Below are 16,359 nucleotides of genomic sequence, written 5' to 3' on the forward strand. Positions count from 1 at the left end.
CAAAATGCTTCAAGACAGAGAGAGCCCGTATGAAAACGCCGAAAACACAGTTTAGGACCACCTATCACCAGCAGGCAAGGCCTTGTCAGCTAAACCAGCCTTTGCTTCAAGTTGCTTCATAGCACAGTCCTGCTACAACAAGGTTGTGAAGTCAAGGAATGCTCACTTCCTGATTAATCTGGGGCAGCCATGGGGCTTTTATTCATTTGAACTCACTTGGCAACCCGGGGTCACTCACAAGCCAAAAGAGGCCGGGCACAAGCCCAGGTCAGCGCGTCTTTGCCATGGAGATCAAAAAGAAAAGAGAAACGGTTTGGGGCTGCGAGCCGGGCTCTTGAGGGAAGAAGACTCCGCCCCCTCGATGAGCAGTCCTGCCCCGTCAGGAGCCTCTCCTGTCCCCATCGGAGATACCGTGAACTGACTCCAGATCGGGCTCGGAGACAGTGCTGAGGGTTAACAAGTAGGCCGTTTGTCTAGGCGTAAGAGGGCTCAACGTCACCCCCACTCTGAACTCTACACATGCGGTCCGCCGCTGCAGGGGGGTCCCGGTCTGTCGGCCCAGGGGAGTTACATTGTGCGGGGGGCAGCTGTAAGCACTAGGAGCCCGCAGGATCGAAGCCAGGCAGGGAGAGCTGCGTCCATCACACAGGGACGCCAGTACATGATGCAGAACTGCACCAGGAAACAAAACTCTTTCAAACTGCCTAATGAACCAACACGAGGGCAGTCAGCCCATCTACAGCTCTTCAGGTCCACAGCATCTGCCTGATCTCAGCCACCTAAGCTCCTAATTGCATAATTGAACTAATTAACTGCTTAACTGAATCAGTTTAACCTCTTCCCTTGGTCTTAAGCCGTTGAGAATTTAAAAAGAGCTATTGAAACCGCCCTGAGAGCATAACGGGGATTTTGTGCCCGAGAGGAGTACACCGGATTTCTGCCCCCTTAACATTATATTCCTCATTAAATCATGCATTTTTAAAAAAGAAAAAAAGGGAGAGTCCCAATGGCTTGGGGAAGAAAGGAAATGTACTCCTGTCCACTGTATCGTATGGCATGTGCAGCTACACAAAGCTGAACTGAAAGATGGTCGAACAGTGTGGCTGAAAATGAGTCCATACATTTAATATTTCCAGGAAAAGCATTCAAAATCACTTTGGAGACTTTTTTTTTTCGGAGACTGCGGTTTGAAACTTCGAATTGTAAACATTTCCTCTTCACCTGCACTCCACTTGAGGACCTGCGACATAAATTTATGCTTATTCCATACCACAGACAATCCATTAGCATACCGTCAATTTGGAAATGCTTTGCGGAGAGGACAGTGAAGTGTCATAATCTCGAAGGGCACTTATGCAATTTCGCATTCAGAAAGCGCCTGGATCTCTGTGGAGCTCTTAATTCTTACCTTAGCTTAATTTAAGACTTCTAACGAGGCACGTCTTTAATACTGATTGTGAGGTCACAACTTTTAAATCCCCACAGTTGGCGAATTCCTCTCCACACAATGTTAATGTGAAGGTGTGTCTCCCTACCCTCCGTCTATCACTGCATCATGTAATCTGTTTTTATAAAAGCAGAGGCAACGTTTTTATTGTTTGTGCAACAATATTCAAGTTACTGATTAGAAATGGCTGCGCCATTTGAGAACGTTTCGTATGCATGAACGTGATCAGCTCCGATATACACAGGACTATGTTTTGCAGCTGACAAACCCCGAATTCTCGGTTTGTCTGTGATCATTGCTGTCTGGAAATTACCCCTGATATATCTGCAAAATCACTAGTGGCATTCACCGTTCACCGTCATACTTTGACAAACCCCTGATTATGCAGAGATGAAGTATTGAAGTTCCAAAGCATTGGAGTGTGGCTAGCAGCATGCAAGCTGTTCAGCAGAGAAAGTCAAAGTGCATTTAAAACTGAGAACAGGAGGTGCTGCTTTGTACAAAAGGCACATCGTCTACTTATGAACAGGCTACACAGACTCCCACAATCACAATTACCCCGGACTCTTTCGAGATATGGCCGGCTAAGATCCTCAGCTCGGTTAGCTAGATGTGCATGACACAGCAATCCCACAGATCTCTGCTCTCTACAGGAGGTGCTGTGTGCAGACACAGCGAGCAAGCAGCTGCACTAGGTGTAGCTCCACTGGAGCAGCAGCCCACACCCAGACCACACCTGGAACACGCCGCGCTGCTGTTAAAGCCTTGCATTGTGCACGCCGCCCAGTGAATTGAGCTGACAGATTAATTAACCGTCATTCTCAGTGACGACGCCTCCATTCCTCCGCTACCCGCACGGCCAAGAAGGTTAATCGCGCCCCATAAATTCCGCTTCACGATGGGGAACAGCAGATCTCCTCCCTGCACTGATTCCCAGCTCCAGAGTCAAACGCCGCTGAAATACCCGGCAGATATCGATGTCAAGCATCGTTCTACACCTGCCAGTTCGTTTGGGAAGACTCTCATCCTCAAAAGCAGGACCTGACAAATGAGTGCCTTCACGGAGAGCCATTAAACCTTTTTTTTTTAGCTATAAGAGGGCTCAGCACTCTAAGCGAGTGACAGAAGTGACGTTATTCCGTTCTGAAGTCCAGGCACTCCGCTGCCACGAACGGGACCCACTTTCCGACTGAGGGAGTTATCCACAGTGTTTTCAGCGCAAGGGGGTTTGTCTGCAAATCTGCAATGAAAACTTCACACATTCCTGCGGACGGTATAGGCAAGACAGATACAGAACATCTGGCCATGTTTTCCCACAATACAGGTGTTCCTGTAAATGCTTTCCTGCAAATTAGGACAATATCATGGTCAATATCACGATATTCCCAAGAGGAGAAAACCCGAGCAAAGCAGAATACTCTGCAAATTGACTGTGGTAAAAACGTTCGGATCCCAAAAGTGATCCAACACATAAGAAAAGCTGTAAAGCAAAGCAAGGCAGGGGAGCCAAGCTGGAGAGCTGCTGTACGCTGGACCCAAACCAACTATAAAACATTGCTGCAAACCGGGAGGTGGAGTTGCAGGTCCCGGCCAGCCGGGGGCGTGCCGGCTGCAGCCAGGCCCCCCGGAGTCCAGAGCCGTGCAGATCCCGAAGCACAGCAGCTCCTGCCTGCGCAGAAACCCGGAGGTGACAGGAGTGTCTGCAGACTCCCGCCTGTTGTGTAACAAACAGATGTCTCGGTATGTCTACAGCCACATGCTCCCACATGCTCTCCAAAAGGGAACTCGGGTACATCCTGCTGGGGCTGAGTCCGCACCCTCTTTCTGCACCATTTCCTCCCTGATATCGCGAGGCAACCTGCCAGGGGCTGTCTGGCACAGGAAAGTGCTTAATAACAGGGTCACACACTAAGTGCTCCTTGTTTCTGCAGCATCAGCACAGCACAGCAGAGCAGCGCGCTCCAATGCCTTCGGTCTCAGCTACAAGACTGTATCCGCGTCTGGGGACACTGGAGGGTCCAGAAAAGCGCTATATAAGTGTAAGCAATTAAAAACAGCCAGCAGCCATATCAGTCTGCAACTCACAACTGGCAGCCACACTGAAGCTCAGCAGGTGTGAGCCTGGTCAGTACCTGGATGGGAGACCTGGTACTGACTAAGGTTGCTGCTGGAAGAGGTGGTAGTGGGGTCCTGCAGTCTTCAGCTGAAGCAGGGAGAGCGTCAGTGCCTGTAATCGCGAAAGGTGCAGAGCAGAGCGAAGGGCGCAGACAGTCCGGGCCAGCTCATATCCCTCTGGCCAGCAGGTCACTCGGGTTCCAACGCTGGTCACATCCGAAAACTACCCCCTCGGTTTCAGTTTCAGGAAAGGGCAAGACCAAATTGCAAAACCCCCACATAAATTACAATCTGCGACCTTTCTGTAGGTCCCCGCCACGAGGTCGCGGGGGAAGAGTGTGCCTCATTTTCTCCTCTTCTGCTCCACGTTTAGATTAGGACTGGGACTGAGCTCAGAACTGGGATGGATTCAACTCTGTCAAGGGCACCGATCATATCAATGCAACATTAAGCTTCATCTCAAGTATCTGATTAAAGTAATGAGGCTGTGACAAAATCTGAAAATCTGTTCTTTTCTCAATGAATTCTCTGGATGTCTAAAGCCAGGCCATGTATGGCTTCATTAGTCTTGAAGGTACTGTAACACAAAGCCTGGCAGCAGCAGACCTTGTGACAAATCCAGACAGTATATCAAAAGAGCTACTACTGTTTTCCTAGAAAGCCAATGATTTGCTTTGTGCAGCCTGTTTTTTTTTTTAAAGCGATGCAATTTTTAACCTGCTTGTCAACATCTTTGTGTTGGGCTCCTTTTTCTCAAAGCTGAGACTGAGCGCATGCAGCACACCCAAGTCATTCTGAAAGGGGAATCTCGGTACTGTTCTAGAGAATCCGAGCAGCATGAATGACAGACCTAAAGGCTGAGCAAGGCCGAGGTTAATTCTAATAGAAAAAATGAAGCAGAGCACAACACAACAACAGACAGGGAGTAAAAAATATTCCATCTAGCATATTGAATGACAGAAAACTTAGCCTGCTCCTATAATTGTTTTGCATTGATCTAGACCAATTTACAGGATAACTGGAGGGTCTGTAGCACTTTAGGTTCCATTTCAAAATACAAAACGTCCATCATAGTATCATCAGGAAAGGGACAGCTCGCAGTTCATGCAATTAGGCAGCTGCGCTCTTAGTTTGGAATAGGACAAAGGAAAACCAAACTGCTGTGGTGAACTGCTAGGTGGCGCTGTTCCCTCTGGACCTGAACCAATGTGCTGTAGAAGGTGCAGGTCCTTCACATGAGACATTAAACCGAAGTCTTGACAACTGGGTCATTACAGACATCACGGGCCACAACGGTGGCACTGGTCATTTGAGAAGCATAGGTGTTGTCCTGGCTACCTTTCTCCCTGGCCTCCCTAAAGCTCTGTCCTCATTCAGTCAGTGAAGCAGTGAAGCAGTTTCTCACTTCAGTGGGGCTTTGGGTGCAGAAAGGCTGGCTTGTGTCACCAAGGTGGGGACTGCACGTCAGTACAGCAGAAAGTGGTTCCCCTCCCACTGTGTGCGTAACGACTTTTGGGATCCCTGTGGGATAAAAAGTTCTATATAAATGCAATTACTCTGTAGTGAGCAGGGATCTGTGGCACGCTCTGTGTGGTGGAGCTGATACTTGTCGCTGAAGAACCCCAAGCATGCCTGATCAGTGACAGGCTAGAGAAACAGAGCAGAGACGCTTTCAACGATGGGCCTAAAGGATCAGCCCCTCACAGAGCAGGCCAGAGCAGCAACAAGCAAGGCCAGCTCACTGCACTCTGCATCTCATGGTACGGTGTTACAACATGCACGCAACAGTGAATAAATTTATATTTCTACCCATTAGAGCCAAACGGGAAGACTTCTTAGTTTTATGGCAGCACCCAATGAAATCTTTCCTTGCTTTAATGTAAAACGTTGCAAATTAGTCGTTTAGTGCGCAAGTAGGAAAAAACCTTTCTCCACTGCATTGGGTAAAGGTGCTTTCTGTGCATTAATATATGTAAATTCATAAATAAATCAAGAGTATTAAGTTGCAGCAAGGCCATTTTCCAAGCTAGGCTCATTGCAGGGGAACAAAAGAGTCACGCAACTCAATCAGGCACATAAATGCAACGATTAAAACCAATTAGATGAGCTGTCACTGATCCCCGGCATGTACTGCTTAAGTCTTTAACCCTTGAAGGCATAATCTTGACTTGGCCAGCGTGGCTGAGTAGCAAAAGAGGAATTCTCGTTTGAGACGCCAGTAAGTCAGTTAGCTGGTCATTATTATAACAATTCCTTGCTTTTCAACAGTATTTTTCATCTCAAAGTGCTTCACACAGAGAAGGGGACCGATTTCATTTTTCAAGCTCCTGCCTGGGTGACGTGCAGAAGTCATTCTAGTCTAGACTGTTAAGGACAAGCAGGGTGCTGCTGTAAGTGGTGAACTACCTTGGTGGACCAGTAGGTGGTGCTCTTCTCTATGGATTAGGATTTCCAAACCAATGGTCCAGTACTGAAATATAGGTAAGACTATCCTTTGAATGAGACTTGACCACTACATACGCCATGGCACTTATTGTTAGAGCAGTGGTGTTACCCATGGTGTCCTGGCTAAATTCCCCGCTGGGCCTCAACAAGCTCCCCCTTAATTCAAGTGGTAAAGTAACGCCCAACTCCTGCACCTGATCTGCTGGCCAGTGGGGCTCCGCTTGAGTGGTGTGTGAAGCAGATCCCGACTGGTAAAGAGTTTCGCTATCTTCTGGCATGGAGAAGGCAATATAAAGCAAAGGCAATAGGAATCTGAACATTTGAAATGCGAAACACCCTAGAGAGACAAAAAATATGCTCAATACTTTCCTAAATTGTTTCCTAAATATTGTTTTCTTCAATTAATTCAGATCTCCACTTCTTCATTTGTTTTTTAATTTTCAGAAATCCATCCATCATTTCTCATGGCTTTTTCAACAATAAAGTCAGCACAAGGTCTCCATCTAGAGCTCTGCACGCAAGACAGATCTCTGGGTCACTGGTACACTGCGACACGCATTATAGACTGTAGACTTGTAGTCCTAGGATCCAAAGGCAGGTTTTCTAACAAAGCTTTGACAAGCCCATAATGGCCCAGCTCTACTAATTATCGATAACATGAACCACATTCGCACATCAAATCTGGCGTCTCGGCCAGCAGACCCACACCCACTCCACCCCCCGGCTCAGGGCTCACAGCTGCCCTCCAGGTGGCTGATGGGAATTGTAGTCCTGCGATCTGAATCCCAACACAGCAGGGTGACTGACACAGGGGGTGGCAGACCACACTGCTCAAGGTCAAACCCCCGGCCTTCTCCGCGAGCAATCAGCCGATTCCAACACCCCATTTCTAATCCCTCAGTCCTCCCTTTTGGTGACCCCAAAAATGGCACAAAACCTATCAAACACCAATAAACGTCCAGACTTAAGGAGGTCACTGTTGTCTGGAACGCTATACAACAGAAAATAAGAATTTGAAAGGGTTCAAGCCTTAGACAAACGCTGTCACCGTCACATACTCTCTAGGCAGAAGACAAAAAGTACCTTGCTGCGTATTTTAAAGTGATCATTCCCGTAACAATTTCCCTCTGCTTATCTGTTTTCACAGCACGCATCCTTTTCCCTCGCAGCTGCCAAAGGTGGGGAGGTCTGAACCTGAACCGGCCAACAGGCACCACAGCTTTTGCAGGTGCTTCAGCTCGTCGACACACAACGAGAAAGTCAGGGCCCCTGGGCGAGATGGTCTCCGCTTTCACAAACGGCTACCGGGGACCAAAAACAAGCTCTGGCACGGATCAGCCCAAAACCCCCGGCCTGCGGAGGGACGGTCAATGGCGTTGTTTTGGCTGCGACTCTTGGCATCGGTTACCGCAGCCGTGAAAAACCAGCGGAAGCTCATCAAAACCCAAGCCCCGTTCAAGGTCAGAGCCCAGCCGCCCCCCCCCCGGGGAGATAAAAGAAGATCGCGTTCACCGACGCTCCTCCCCGACGGGCATCGGTATGTTAACCCCTCACCCTACAACGCAAGGCACCAGCTCTGCAGCTCTGCGCAAACCGGGTACAGGAAACCCCCGGCCTCGCAATCCCAGCAGCCCCCACCCGAGGTCCGGCTGGCTCGTTAAAGCCCGCTCCCGCCCCCTCGGGTCGGCCCGGCCCGGCTCACCTTGATCGGCCCGGTGCTGAAGCGGATCGTGCGACTGGGCGGCGGCTCCTCCTCGGGGGGCAGGCCGGGGATCTCGCAGCAGCTGGACTCGGGCTCGTAGGGCTCCTCCTCTTCCTCCTCCGCCTCCTCGTCCTCGTCCAGCTGGCTGCCGCCCGAGTCCTCGCCGATCCCGCTGTAGGCGCTGATGTCCACCAGGTCGGCCTCCGAGTAATCCTCCTTGCGGGACTCCTCGCCTCCCTCCTCCTCCCCTTGTGGGGACTCGCCCTCTCCGGCCTTGCCCCTCTCCGCCTCCGCCGCCCTCTCGAGGCCAGCCGGGGCGTCGGGGGGACCAGCGCCCGTCTTGGGGGGCTCTCCCTCCAGATCTGCCTCTCCGTTTTCCAGGGACGCGTGCACCTCCGCCTGGACTAGCCTGCTCCTGCTTTCTGGGGTGTTGGGGGCACCGGGCTCCTCGTGACCTCCGGGCGTGACCCCCGCTTCGCCCGCCGGTCCCTCAAACTCCTCCTGGCTCTCCCCCTTCCCCTGCTGCTGCTCCGCCGGCGGGCTCTTCTGCTGCTCCTCCGGACCCGAGCCCGCCCGGTCACCGGCCCCAGCGCTCTCGGAAGTGGGCGTGTCCTCCTTCCTGGCCGCCGGCTTGGCCCCGCCCCCCGCGGACCCGTCCTGGTCCTTCAGCCGCCCGGCCGCCGCCGCCCCCCCGCCCTCCTCCTCCTGGGGTGGGAAGACGCGCGCCCGCTTGGCGATGACCTTGGAGTTGAGCGCCGCCACCCTGCCGGGCGCGGAGGCGGCGGCGGCGGCGGCGCCGCGGGTGGGCAGCGGCGAGGTGGGCGGCCGGTGCATGTTGTTGCGGAGGTCGGCCTTCTCGAAGACGGCGCTCAGCTGGCTGACAGTGGGGGACACGGCCTCCCCGGCGCCCCCGGCGTCCAGGCTGTCCAGCGACTCGGTGCTGCCGTTGAAGCGGACCACCACGTCCAGCCGGCCGTCCTGAAAGCCCGCCGCCCGCTCCTTCTTCAGCAGGATGCGGTTGGTGGCCGCCTGCTTCTCCTGCAGGTGGCGCTGCTCGAAGATCTTGCGCGTCTCCTGCAGCTTGGAGAAGCCGGGCGGCGGCCGCGGCTGCCCGTCCGGCTTGGAGTCGAAGCGGCTGACCCGCTCCGAGACGGTGGCGCCCAGCTTGAGCAGCGCGCTGTGGTCCACGTTTTCGTTCAGGCTGCTGGCCCGCGGCAGCGACAGGCGCACCGACCGCTCCTTGGCCGGGTCCTCGCCCTCCCCCGGCGCGGAGGAGCCCATCTGCAGGAACATGTTCTTGATGCGATGGACGTTGGAGCCGTACCTCCGGCCGCGGGAGGAGGGCTTGGACTTGCAGTCCGCCGCCTCATCCCCGTTCGCAGCGCCGCTCAGGGCGTCCCTGGCCTGCTTCAGCGCCTGGATCCCCGCCTCGTACGCGTTTCGGTGCGGGGAAGCGCTCCGCAGAGTGGAGCTGGTGTTGCTGGCGCTCGCTGCGGACGGGGATTCAGTCTTCATCATGGTGAATCACGAGTCTCCGAGCCCGGGCAGTAACGGCATAGCTCCGCTTCTCCCTGCCGGCAGCGCACGGCAGGCGCATCCACCATCGGCGGCAGGCGGGTTGAGCGACAGGGGCGCAGGCGACGCGCAATCGGGCGACAAGCGGGGGGGGGTAGAAGGAGGAGGAGGAGAAAGAAAAACAGATCAGGCTGATGAAGCTACGATCTTCGGCAGAAATCTAACGTTATGTGCAAAGGCGGGGGGGCGAGGTCTGATGGCACACTGTGTCTGTTCCAAAATCAGATCAATTGGGGAGGGAGGGGGGGCCCCAAAAGTAACCTACACGCGCGCAAGTACATATTTCAACATCTGTGTCACGATCGCCAGATCCCCGAGCTGAAGCGCAAGCCGAATAATCAGTTTAGAGCACCGGCGATCCCTGGATTTCTCTGCCGGCGCTGGATTGCTGCTGTATAATCCCTTTACATGACATCATTTTGATCTCTTGAATTTTCTCAACTGCTCTGGTGCAGATTGTGGTCCTCCCGCTACAGCAGAAGCTCCTGCTGCAAAGAGGAAGGCCCTCGCTGGGTCTTAACGCCGGTCACGTGTGGTGGTGGGGGGGTATTTTTCCATCGTATTTTTATTGGGGGGGGGGGGGGTCCGATCGATGACAGGGTTATTAACCAACACAATAGGGAGATTGGAGCTTTACGGCACAGGAAGCGGTTTCCAAAAAAAAAACAACACAACGTCACTTATACGGAGGATTTTCAACAATCTTTTGTGAAAGCCTCCCCCACTCAAAAAACATCTTTTACGGCATGCTTTTTTGGAAAGAAAACGGGCTGATGTACCACGCAACGCAATCTATTAATCCCTATGCAGTTCCGTCCTGTTCAACACAAATGTCCCTGTTTTTACTAGTATCTTTCATCAATAAAGATCCGTAAAGACGTACAGAGCTGACAGAAATCAAATGTGCATATGTAAGCAATAATGTAATTATTGCCATTTGCCCTAACGGGTGCTTCAAAGCGCCTCCTTTTTAAGGCAATAACACAATCCTTTAGAATAAATTAATCTATAATGTAGTTCCCGGAAGTGCTTCGGTTTCGTGAATAGGCGCTTTCTGCTAAGATTTCTGGAAATGTTATTACCGTTATTTTGTTCATGGGGCTCCACGTCCCGCACACGATACACGAAAAAGCGGACAATGTGAGCCGCGAGCCCTCAAAAATCACGACTTAAATGTCCTTGGGGGGGGAGAAAAATAGCAGAATACTTTGGTTCGTCCATATTATTTTTTTTTTCACGCGGTTACACTCGCACGTCTCCCTGTTTGTACATCGGATCTTAACCTAGCGATGCCCGCTTGTGTACTCCTGCAAAAGAATCACGCTCAACGGAGCTCACCCCTTCGGGTTCCAACTATGCGAAGAGCGAACCCACTGATATTCACGTCGTTTAGTCCGCCGCGGTAACAGCACTCCTCTGCAGCTTTGTTAGGTTTAAAAACATCCTCCCCGACACATACCATGAACTGCCAAATCCAAAGACATCAGAAAAAGCACCCGGTCTCCTAAACATGCCAGGGCCAATCTTATGCGTCGCAAACGTAGGACGTGAGCACAGTAATCAGGCGGTATATTAATTTCCAACATACAAGCACTGGGGGTCTCTTGTCGTGTCCCTCCTCAACGGCCTACTTAGAGTCGCTGCGCTTTAAGACCCAGCGGAAGTCGTAGGCCTCTGCTGCGTTCTGCTTGCTGATGCCTAGGTTTTGCTACGTTGCTTCCTGCATCTTATAATTTCCATTATAACAGTCCCCCCTTTAAAAAAAAACACAAAGAGAAAACAACCCCCCCCCCCCAAGCGATTTCGGCCGGGCTGCGCCCACTGCGCGCCTCGGCCTGAGTCGTTACCTCGTTTTCAGTGAGTACCGGGGTCCCCGCGCGTCATTAGGGTCCGGCTGCGGGTCGCTCCATTGTGTCCACGCTGTGTTTTTGCTGTTTGATTCCCCAGCGAGATCTCGGCGCTACCGCCTGCCTGCCTGCCTGCTCTCTCTCTCTCTCCTCTCTCACTGCATCACCGCGAACATATGGCATCACGACGATCATTAACCCCTTCCGCGCTGAAAGTCGCCGATGCCTGTTTTTTTTTTCTCGGCACAATGCGAGCGAGCGAAGGTGACATTGTGGGGCTCCCCCGTAATTGAAACACCCACAAAAGAGGCTCTTTCGCACTTCTGAAGAAATAATCGCAATATATTGTCCATAATTAATACAATTCATGTAGTCCGGGCATGAAAGGGCTGCTGTTCAGTTTGTACGTTCTTACGCATCTCATCTCTGTGTGCGTTATACAGAGAAAACGATTAATAAGGGACTACGTGCACTAAACTAAAAAATATAAACTGCTCTGTATATAATGTGTAATATATTTCATTTGCAATACATTTCACTTAAAAGGTAGGTGATATATATATATAATAGGAATCCGCTGAATACATTTTGCAATAATACAAATAGAAATTCACGATATTACTAGTTTTGGGCGCTTTATTTTAATGCTCTTAACATCTCCCTGTCTGTCCTGCAGGTGGAGCGCAAATCGCTTCGGTTGCCCTTATTAATCCTGATTTTCCGCCTCCTGCGAGGCCAGGCCCCCGCGGGTCATGGAACAGCGGACTGTGAGAGAGAGCATCGCCTTTAGCAGCTTGGCAGAAAATGAGATGGCCTTGCGGGCGAAATGGGTGTGTCCTGCTTCGGACCTTTAACACGTTAAGTAGTAACCCACCTCTTCATTTAAATGCTTTCAGAAATTCTAACCCCGTAAGCGCGGTTGTGAGTACAAGACCATTTCCAAATACACATATTTACATGTGCTGCGGTTTCAGAACGCACCGAATATAACATTGGTTACGATCTAGAAATCGAAATATCACTGAGGTTTCGACGGGTTATGCCTGTTAAGCGCACGGTCTCACGAGGACACGTGACCTCCCCCAACTCTGGCACCTGTCTGTGTGGAGTTCGCTCGGTCTCTTTCCCGGAGTTGTTGCGGGGGTTCGGCGACTACTCCGGTACGGGCCGTTACGGTACGGCTGTTTGGAGTTCGCCTGTGCCCTCTGCGGTGTTCAATTCAATTCAATTCAACTTTATTGTCATTAAACTTACACAGGTGCATAGTATAATGAAAAGTGTTTCTCATGAGTCACTCAGGTGCAGTATATAAATAGGACAGAAGATAAGACAATAGACAGTTACACAATAGCAATAATAGTAACATGTAATAACATGACATAAAAAACATGTAATCAAGTAATCGAAAACTGTGCAAAATTCCGCAGAGAAAATTTAACAGGACAAAAACAGTGCAAGGTAATTCTTGGAACAGTGCAAAAAAATAGTGTGGTTAAAAGGAGGATGTTAGGAGAGATCATAATAAGGTGGAAGGGAGTGGGGGTGTCGTTGATTTTCTTCCCGGAGAAACGTATAGTTTCCGTGAAGCAGCGACCCTTAATGAGAGTAAGGGGCTTCCTGATAATGAGTGGGTACTCCACTCAGTCCACCCAAGAACTAACCCCAGCAGGTCTGCCTGGGGTTTGTCCTTAGGCCGCCCTCTCCCAGAGACGCCACGGTACGAAATCGCACAGCGATCCAGGTCGATTCCACTGTTAACAGCAAAACCTGGCGCACGCGTGTCCGCGTCAGTGGGCTACTGTGGGCTAGTCCGCGCTTTAAGTGGTCCACAGGAAGACGCTTGGCATCGGCCCCTCGGTTCACAAGCGCCTACAGAGGTCCTGGGCAGAGACCAAAATGCACATTGTGATGACTGACTCAGGGGGAAGGTCTCCAGACGTGCTGTGCAGACCAGTGTGGCGACAGAAGCGTCGGTATCGCCTGTATAATAATACAGCTACAGTATCTATAGAATAACGTCACTCTGACCGCAGCGATTGCAGGTCGCAGAACCGTTTAATTCGCAGGAGCACCGCAGCAAAGTGGGATCTTAGGAAGACTCTGCCTGAGTGACGTGAATAGCTTCACACTTGATTTGTGCTCCAAGAACCACACGGATTAGTGCTACTTCTATAGAACCACTCTGGTCATAGAACACAATGATGTAATTGTTAAATTACCGGATAGTCGTGGCCTAGAACACGGGTGAAACCTTAGCCGTCTTCAATACCCTGTATTACCCTATGATACTCCGGGGCCAGGGGTAAATTCAAACATTACACCGCTTGGCTTTAGGTACTTGTAGGTGGTAGGGTGCAGTCAAAATGAACTGGATATGCGACCTCTGGGCAGAACGTTTCGAACTCAACATACAGCAAACACGGTATTTCGGGTTTCCAGAGTTTAAAATGGTCTTATAAATAGCATCTAGGAGAGCACAAAACGCAATCACGATTGTTCAGCTACCCAGCTGCATCTCCCCAGTGCTCGGCTCCTTGTGTGCAGCACCAAGAGGTGTCAGAGGTGCTGGGGGTCTCGCTTTAATTTAATGCAGGCCCATCTGCAGTGTCGGAATCGTGTAGGCGACACCGAAATCTCACCAGGAGGGGAGAAGGAAGTGTATAAGCACACGTTTCTCGGAGCGTAGCCTTCTGCGCTTTTTTTTGTGTGGAAACTGCCGTTTTAACCCTTGCAGGAGCTGAGCACTGTGAGCTCCACTGCGATGACCCGGACTCTTGAAGGGAACACGCCACGGCCACATCCACCCGCTGCAACTCCGCTGCCGGCCTTCCGCTCAGTCCCCGACGCGCTGCGACACGGTGTAACTGCTTGCGTGCACACGGGTCGACCCCGTTTTGCCGAGAATGAATCCTTGCTTTATGCGCCATTATTACCCGTTTCCGAGTCCTGTTGCGACTTTTCTTTCAAATGCAATATCAGGATTTTGAATAGACAAGTTGCACCAGCCCGCAAGGCGATGTCTTAATGAACACAGTTTAAGCGTCTCTCTTCCGCCTAGCAGTTTTGCTGTATCTGGTAGGAGACTGCGCGGGTGCAGCAGACGGCTCCCGCAGTTGTCATCCGGCCTACTGTCGAAAACAGCGGTGCCTGACGGCCGAGAGACACACTGACCTATTTTGAGGGGGGCTTCGGAGAGTATTCGCATGCCGGGGGAAGCGAGTTCAACGTGCTGGCTGTACCGCAACGACTTTTATCAGAGGACATTCTCGGGCCGCTGGAGACATGAACCAGCACCGGGGCGATGTTCACGGGTGCTGGGGGTGCGCTTGAAGCTCCTGGCTCCCTCCCAGACAGGGAAACGGGCTCCGTCTGTGCACACTCAGAGGCGTACACACTGTACCTCGTCACCCACTAACATCTGGGTTTGAATTCGGCTCGGGCTGCCTTCTGTGTGTAGTGTGCACGTGTCCTCCCCGGGGCCAGAAAGATATTCTGCGTAGGTCAATAGCGGAGCTTGGGTGCATCGCAAACGCATTCTCGTTAAAGGCTGCGACTGATGGTTGAACACAACAAAGGGATCATCAGGCCACCCGTTAAGCCCCTGAGCTCTAGCAGTTTAAATACCGTCCAGCCCGAGCCACACACTGTTGCTGTACAGCTGGTTAAAGCTATACCCACCTCCCATTCTCTTCCTGCCCCTAGCAGATGTAACACAGAGTGCCTCTAATCTGTGTCTAATTCCACTGATGAGAAAGGCCTCATCACTGATGGCAGGGAAGGTTCTTATGCAACTGGACAAGACATTGATGAACACCACTCTCCTGGTTATCCGGTTACACAACAAGCTTTTTTTTATATAAAAAAGACATTACGTGATTTTAAATTAACGAGCATGTACAGTATGATAGTGCAGGCATCAGTTGGGCAAGCATGCTCCCCCTCCAGATAGCAAAGGGGGTCCCCAAATGGCATATGGCAACTAAGTCAAATTAAAGGCAGCCAACAGAAACGGTCAGCAGCCATATCACCCTGCGGCTCACAGCTGGCAGCCTGGTCAGTATCTGGATGGGAGACCTCCTGGGAAAAACTATGGTGCCGTCCTTCAGATGAGATGTAAAACAAGCTCCTGACTCTCTGTGGACATTAAAAATCCCAGGGCGTTTCTCGAAAAGAGTAGGGGTGTTACCCCAGCGTGCTGGCCAAAGGTCCTTTACCAATCATGGCCTCTTAATAATCCCCATCTCTGAACTGGCCTCATCACTCTGCTCTCCTCCCCACTGAGAGCTGGTGTGTGAGGAGTGTACTGGGGCATCATCCAGGTGGGGCTGCACACTGGTGGTGGTGGAAGGGATCCCCATTACCTGTACAGGGCTTTGAGTTTGAGTGTCCAGAAACATGCTATATAAGTGTAAGCAATTATTATTATAAAAAACATCTTTGCCTCCTCATGCACCCACCACAGGTTGTCACAGAGCGAGTCCTGAACAGATCAGTAGTCCTCAGTATAACAGTATAACAGATCAGTATAAGTCCAAGCTTATATTGGCAGCATGTACTGTAAAATAAGAAGCCCATAATGGAGACACCACTCATGAGTACACATCACTCATCAACACAGCAGACTCACAGCCAGCCTGCCTGGTATTATCTAACTCCAGATATTTACAGTACAGTAAGAGTCCTGCCCAGATAAGGGTCAGTACTGGCCCTACTAATGTTCAGTCACAACATTAACTGAAACGCAGGTTAACCATCACACTGTTTCTGATCCTGCACTACTGGAGTATCTAGAGAAGGCTGATGCTGAAACGTGCTTGGGGATTATTCGGTATTTCTCAGCCCAGCGGACCTTTTACCAAAGGGCGTGTGGAGTTTAGGGACAGGCCTTCATGGCTTTCAAGGGAAGTTGGCCTCATACTCAGACAAGATTACTAAAAACACTTAAAATGCTGAAATATGTTGGGAGGAAATAGATTTATTGTTGTGATCTAATTACTTAAGTTGTGGTGTTGAAAGTTTTCAAATTTTTTGCAGAACTAGTATTGGCACACATACCATTTCTCCAAGCTTTAAGCAGACCGTTTGAAGGAGGTGATCTCACAGCCTCCCTCCTCACAGCCTGTGGAGGGCTGATGCGATGGGCAGAGAGCCAGTCTTGAGGCAGAATGCCTGCCTGCCTGTCTGGCGATGGACACATGGTCTCTCACAGCTGAGCCTGTCACTCCAGA

The 16,359-nt window shown here is 51.1% G+C and overlaps 1 protein-coding gene across 5 annotated transcripts in view; it reads right to left on the bottom strand.

Moving 5' to 3' along the window:
• Positions 1–12,529, bottom strand: part of ppp1r9ba (protein phosphatase 1, regulatory subunit 9Ba) — a 55,965-nt gene extending 43,436 nt beyond the window's left edge. For 2 of the 5 annotated variants that reach the window (XM_088623258.1, XM_088623253.1), the window contains exons 1-2: positions 11,132–12,529; positions 7,710–9,280 (exon numbers count right to left, since the gene is read on the bottom strand). In XM_088623258.1, the coding sequence (XP_088479384.1) occupies positions 7,710–9,227 (1,518 nt within the window). In that variant the 5' untranslated portion in view covers positions 9,228–9,280; positions 11,132–12,529. The other 3 variants (XM_088623254.1, XM_088623255.1, XM_088623256.1) reach the window with 3 other exon arrangements.
• Positions 12,530–16,359: the final 3,830 nt, after the last annotated feature.

The sequence above is a fragment of the Lepisosteus platostomus genome, chromosome 28, assembly GCF_059453375.1.
Source record: "Lepisosteus platostomus isolate fLepPlt1 chromosome 28, fLepPlt1.hap1, whole genome shotgun sequence".
Taxonomy (NCBI): Eukaryota; Metazoa; Chordata; class Actinopteri; order Semionotiformes; family Lepisosteidae; genus Lepisosteus; species Lepisosteus platostomus.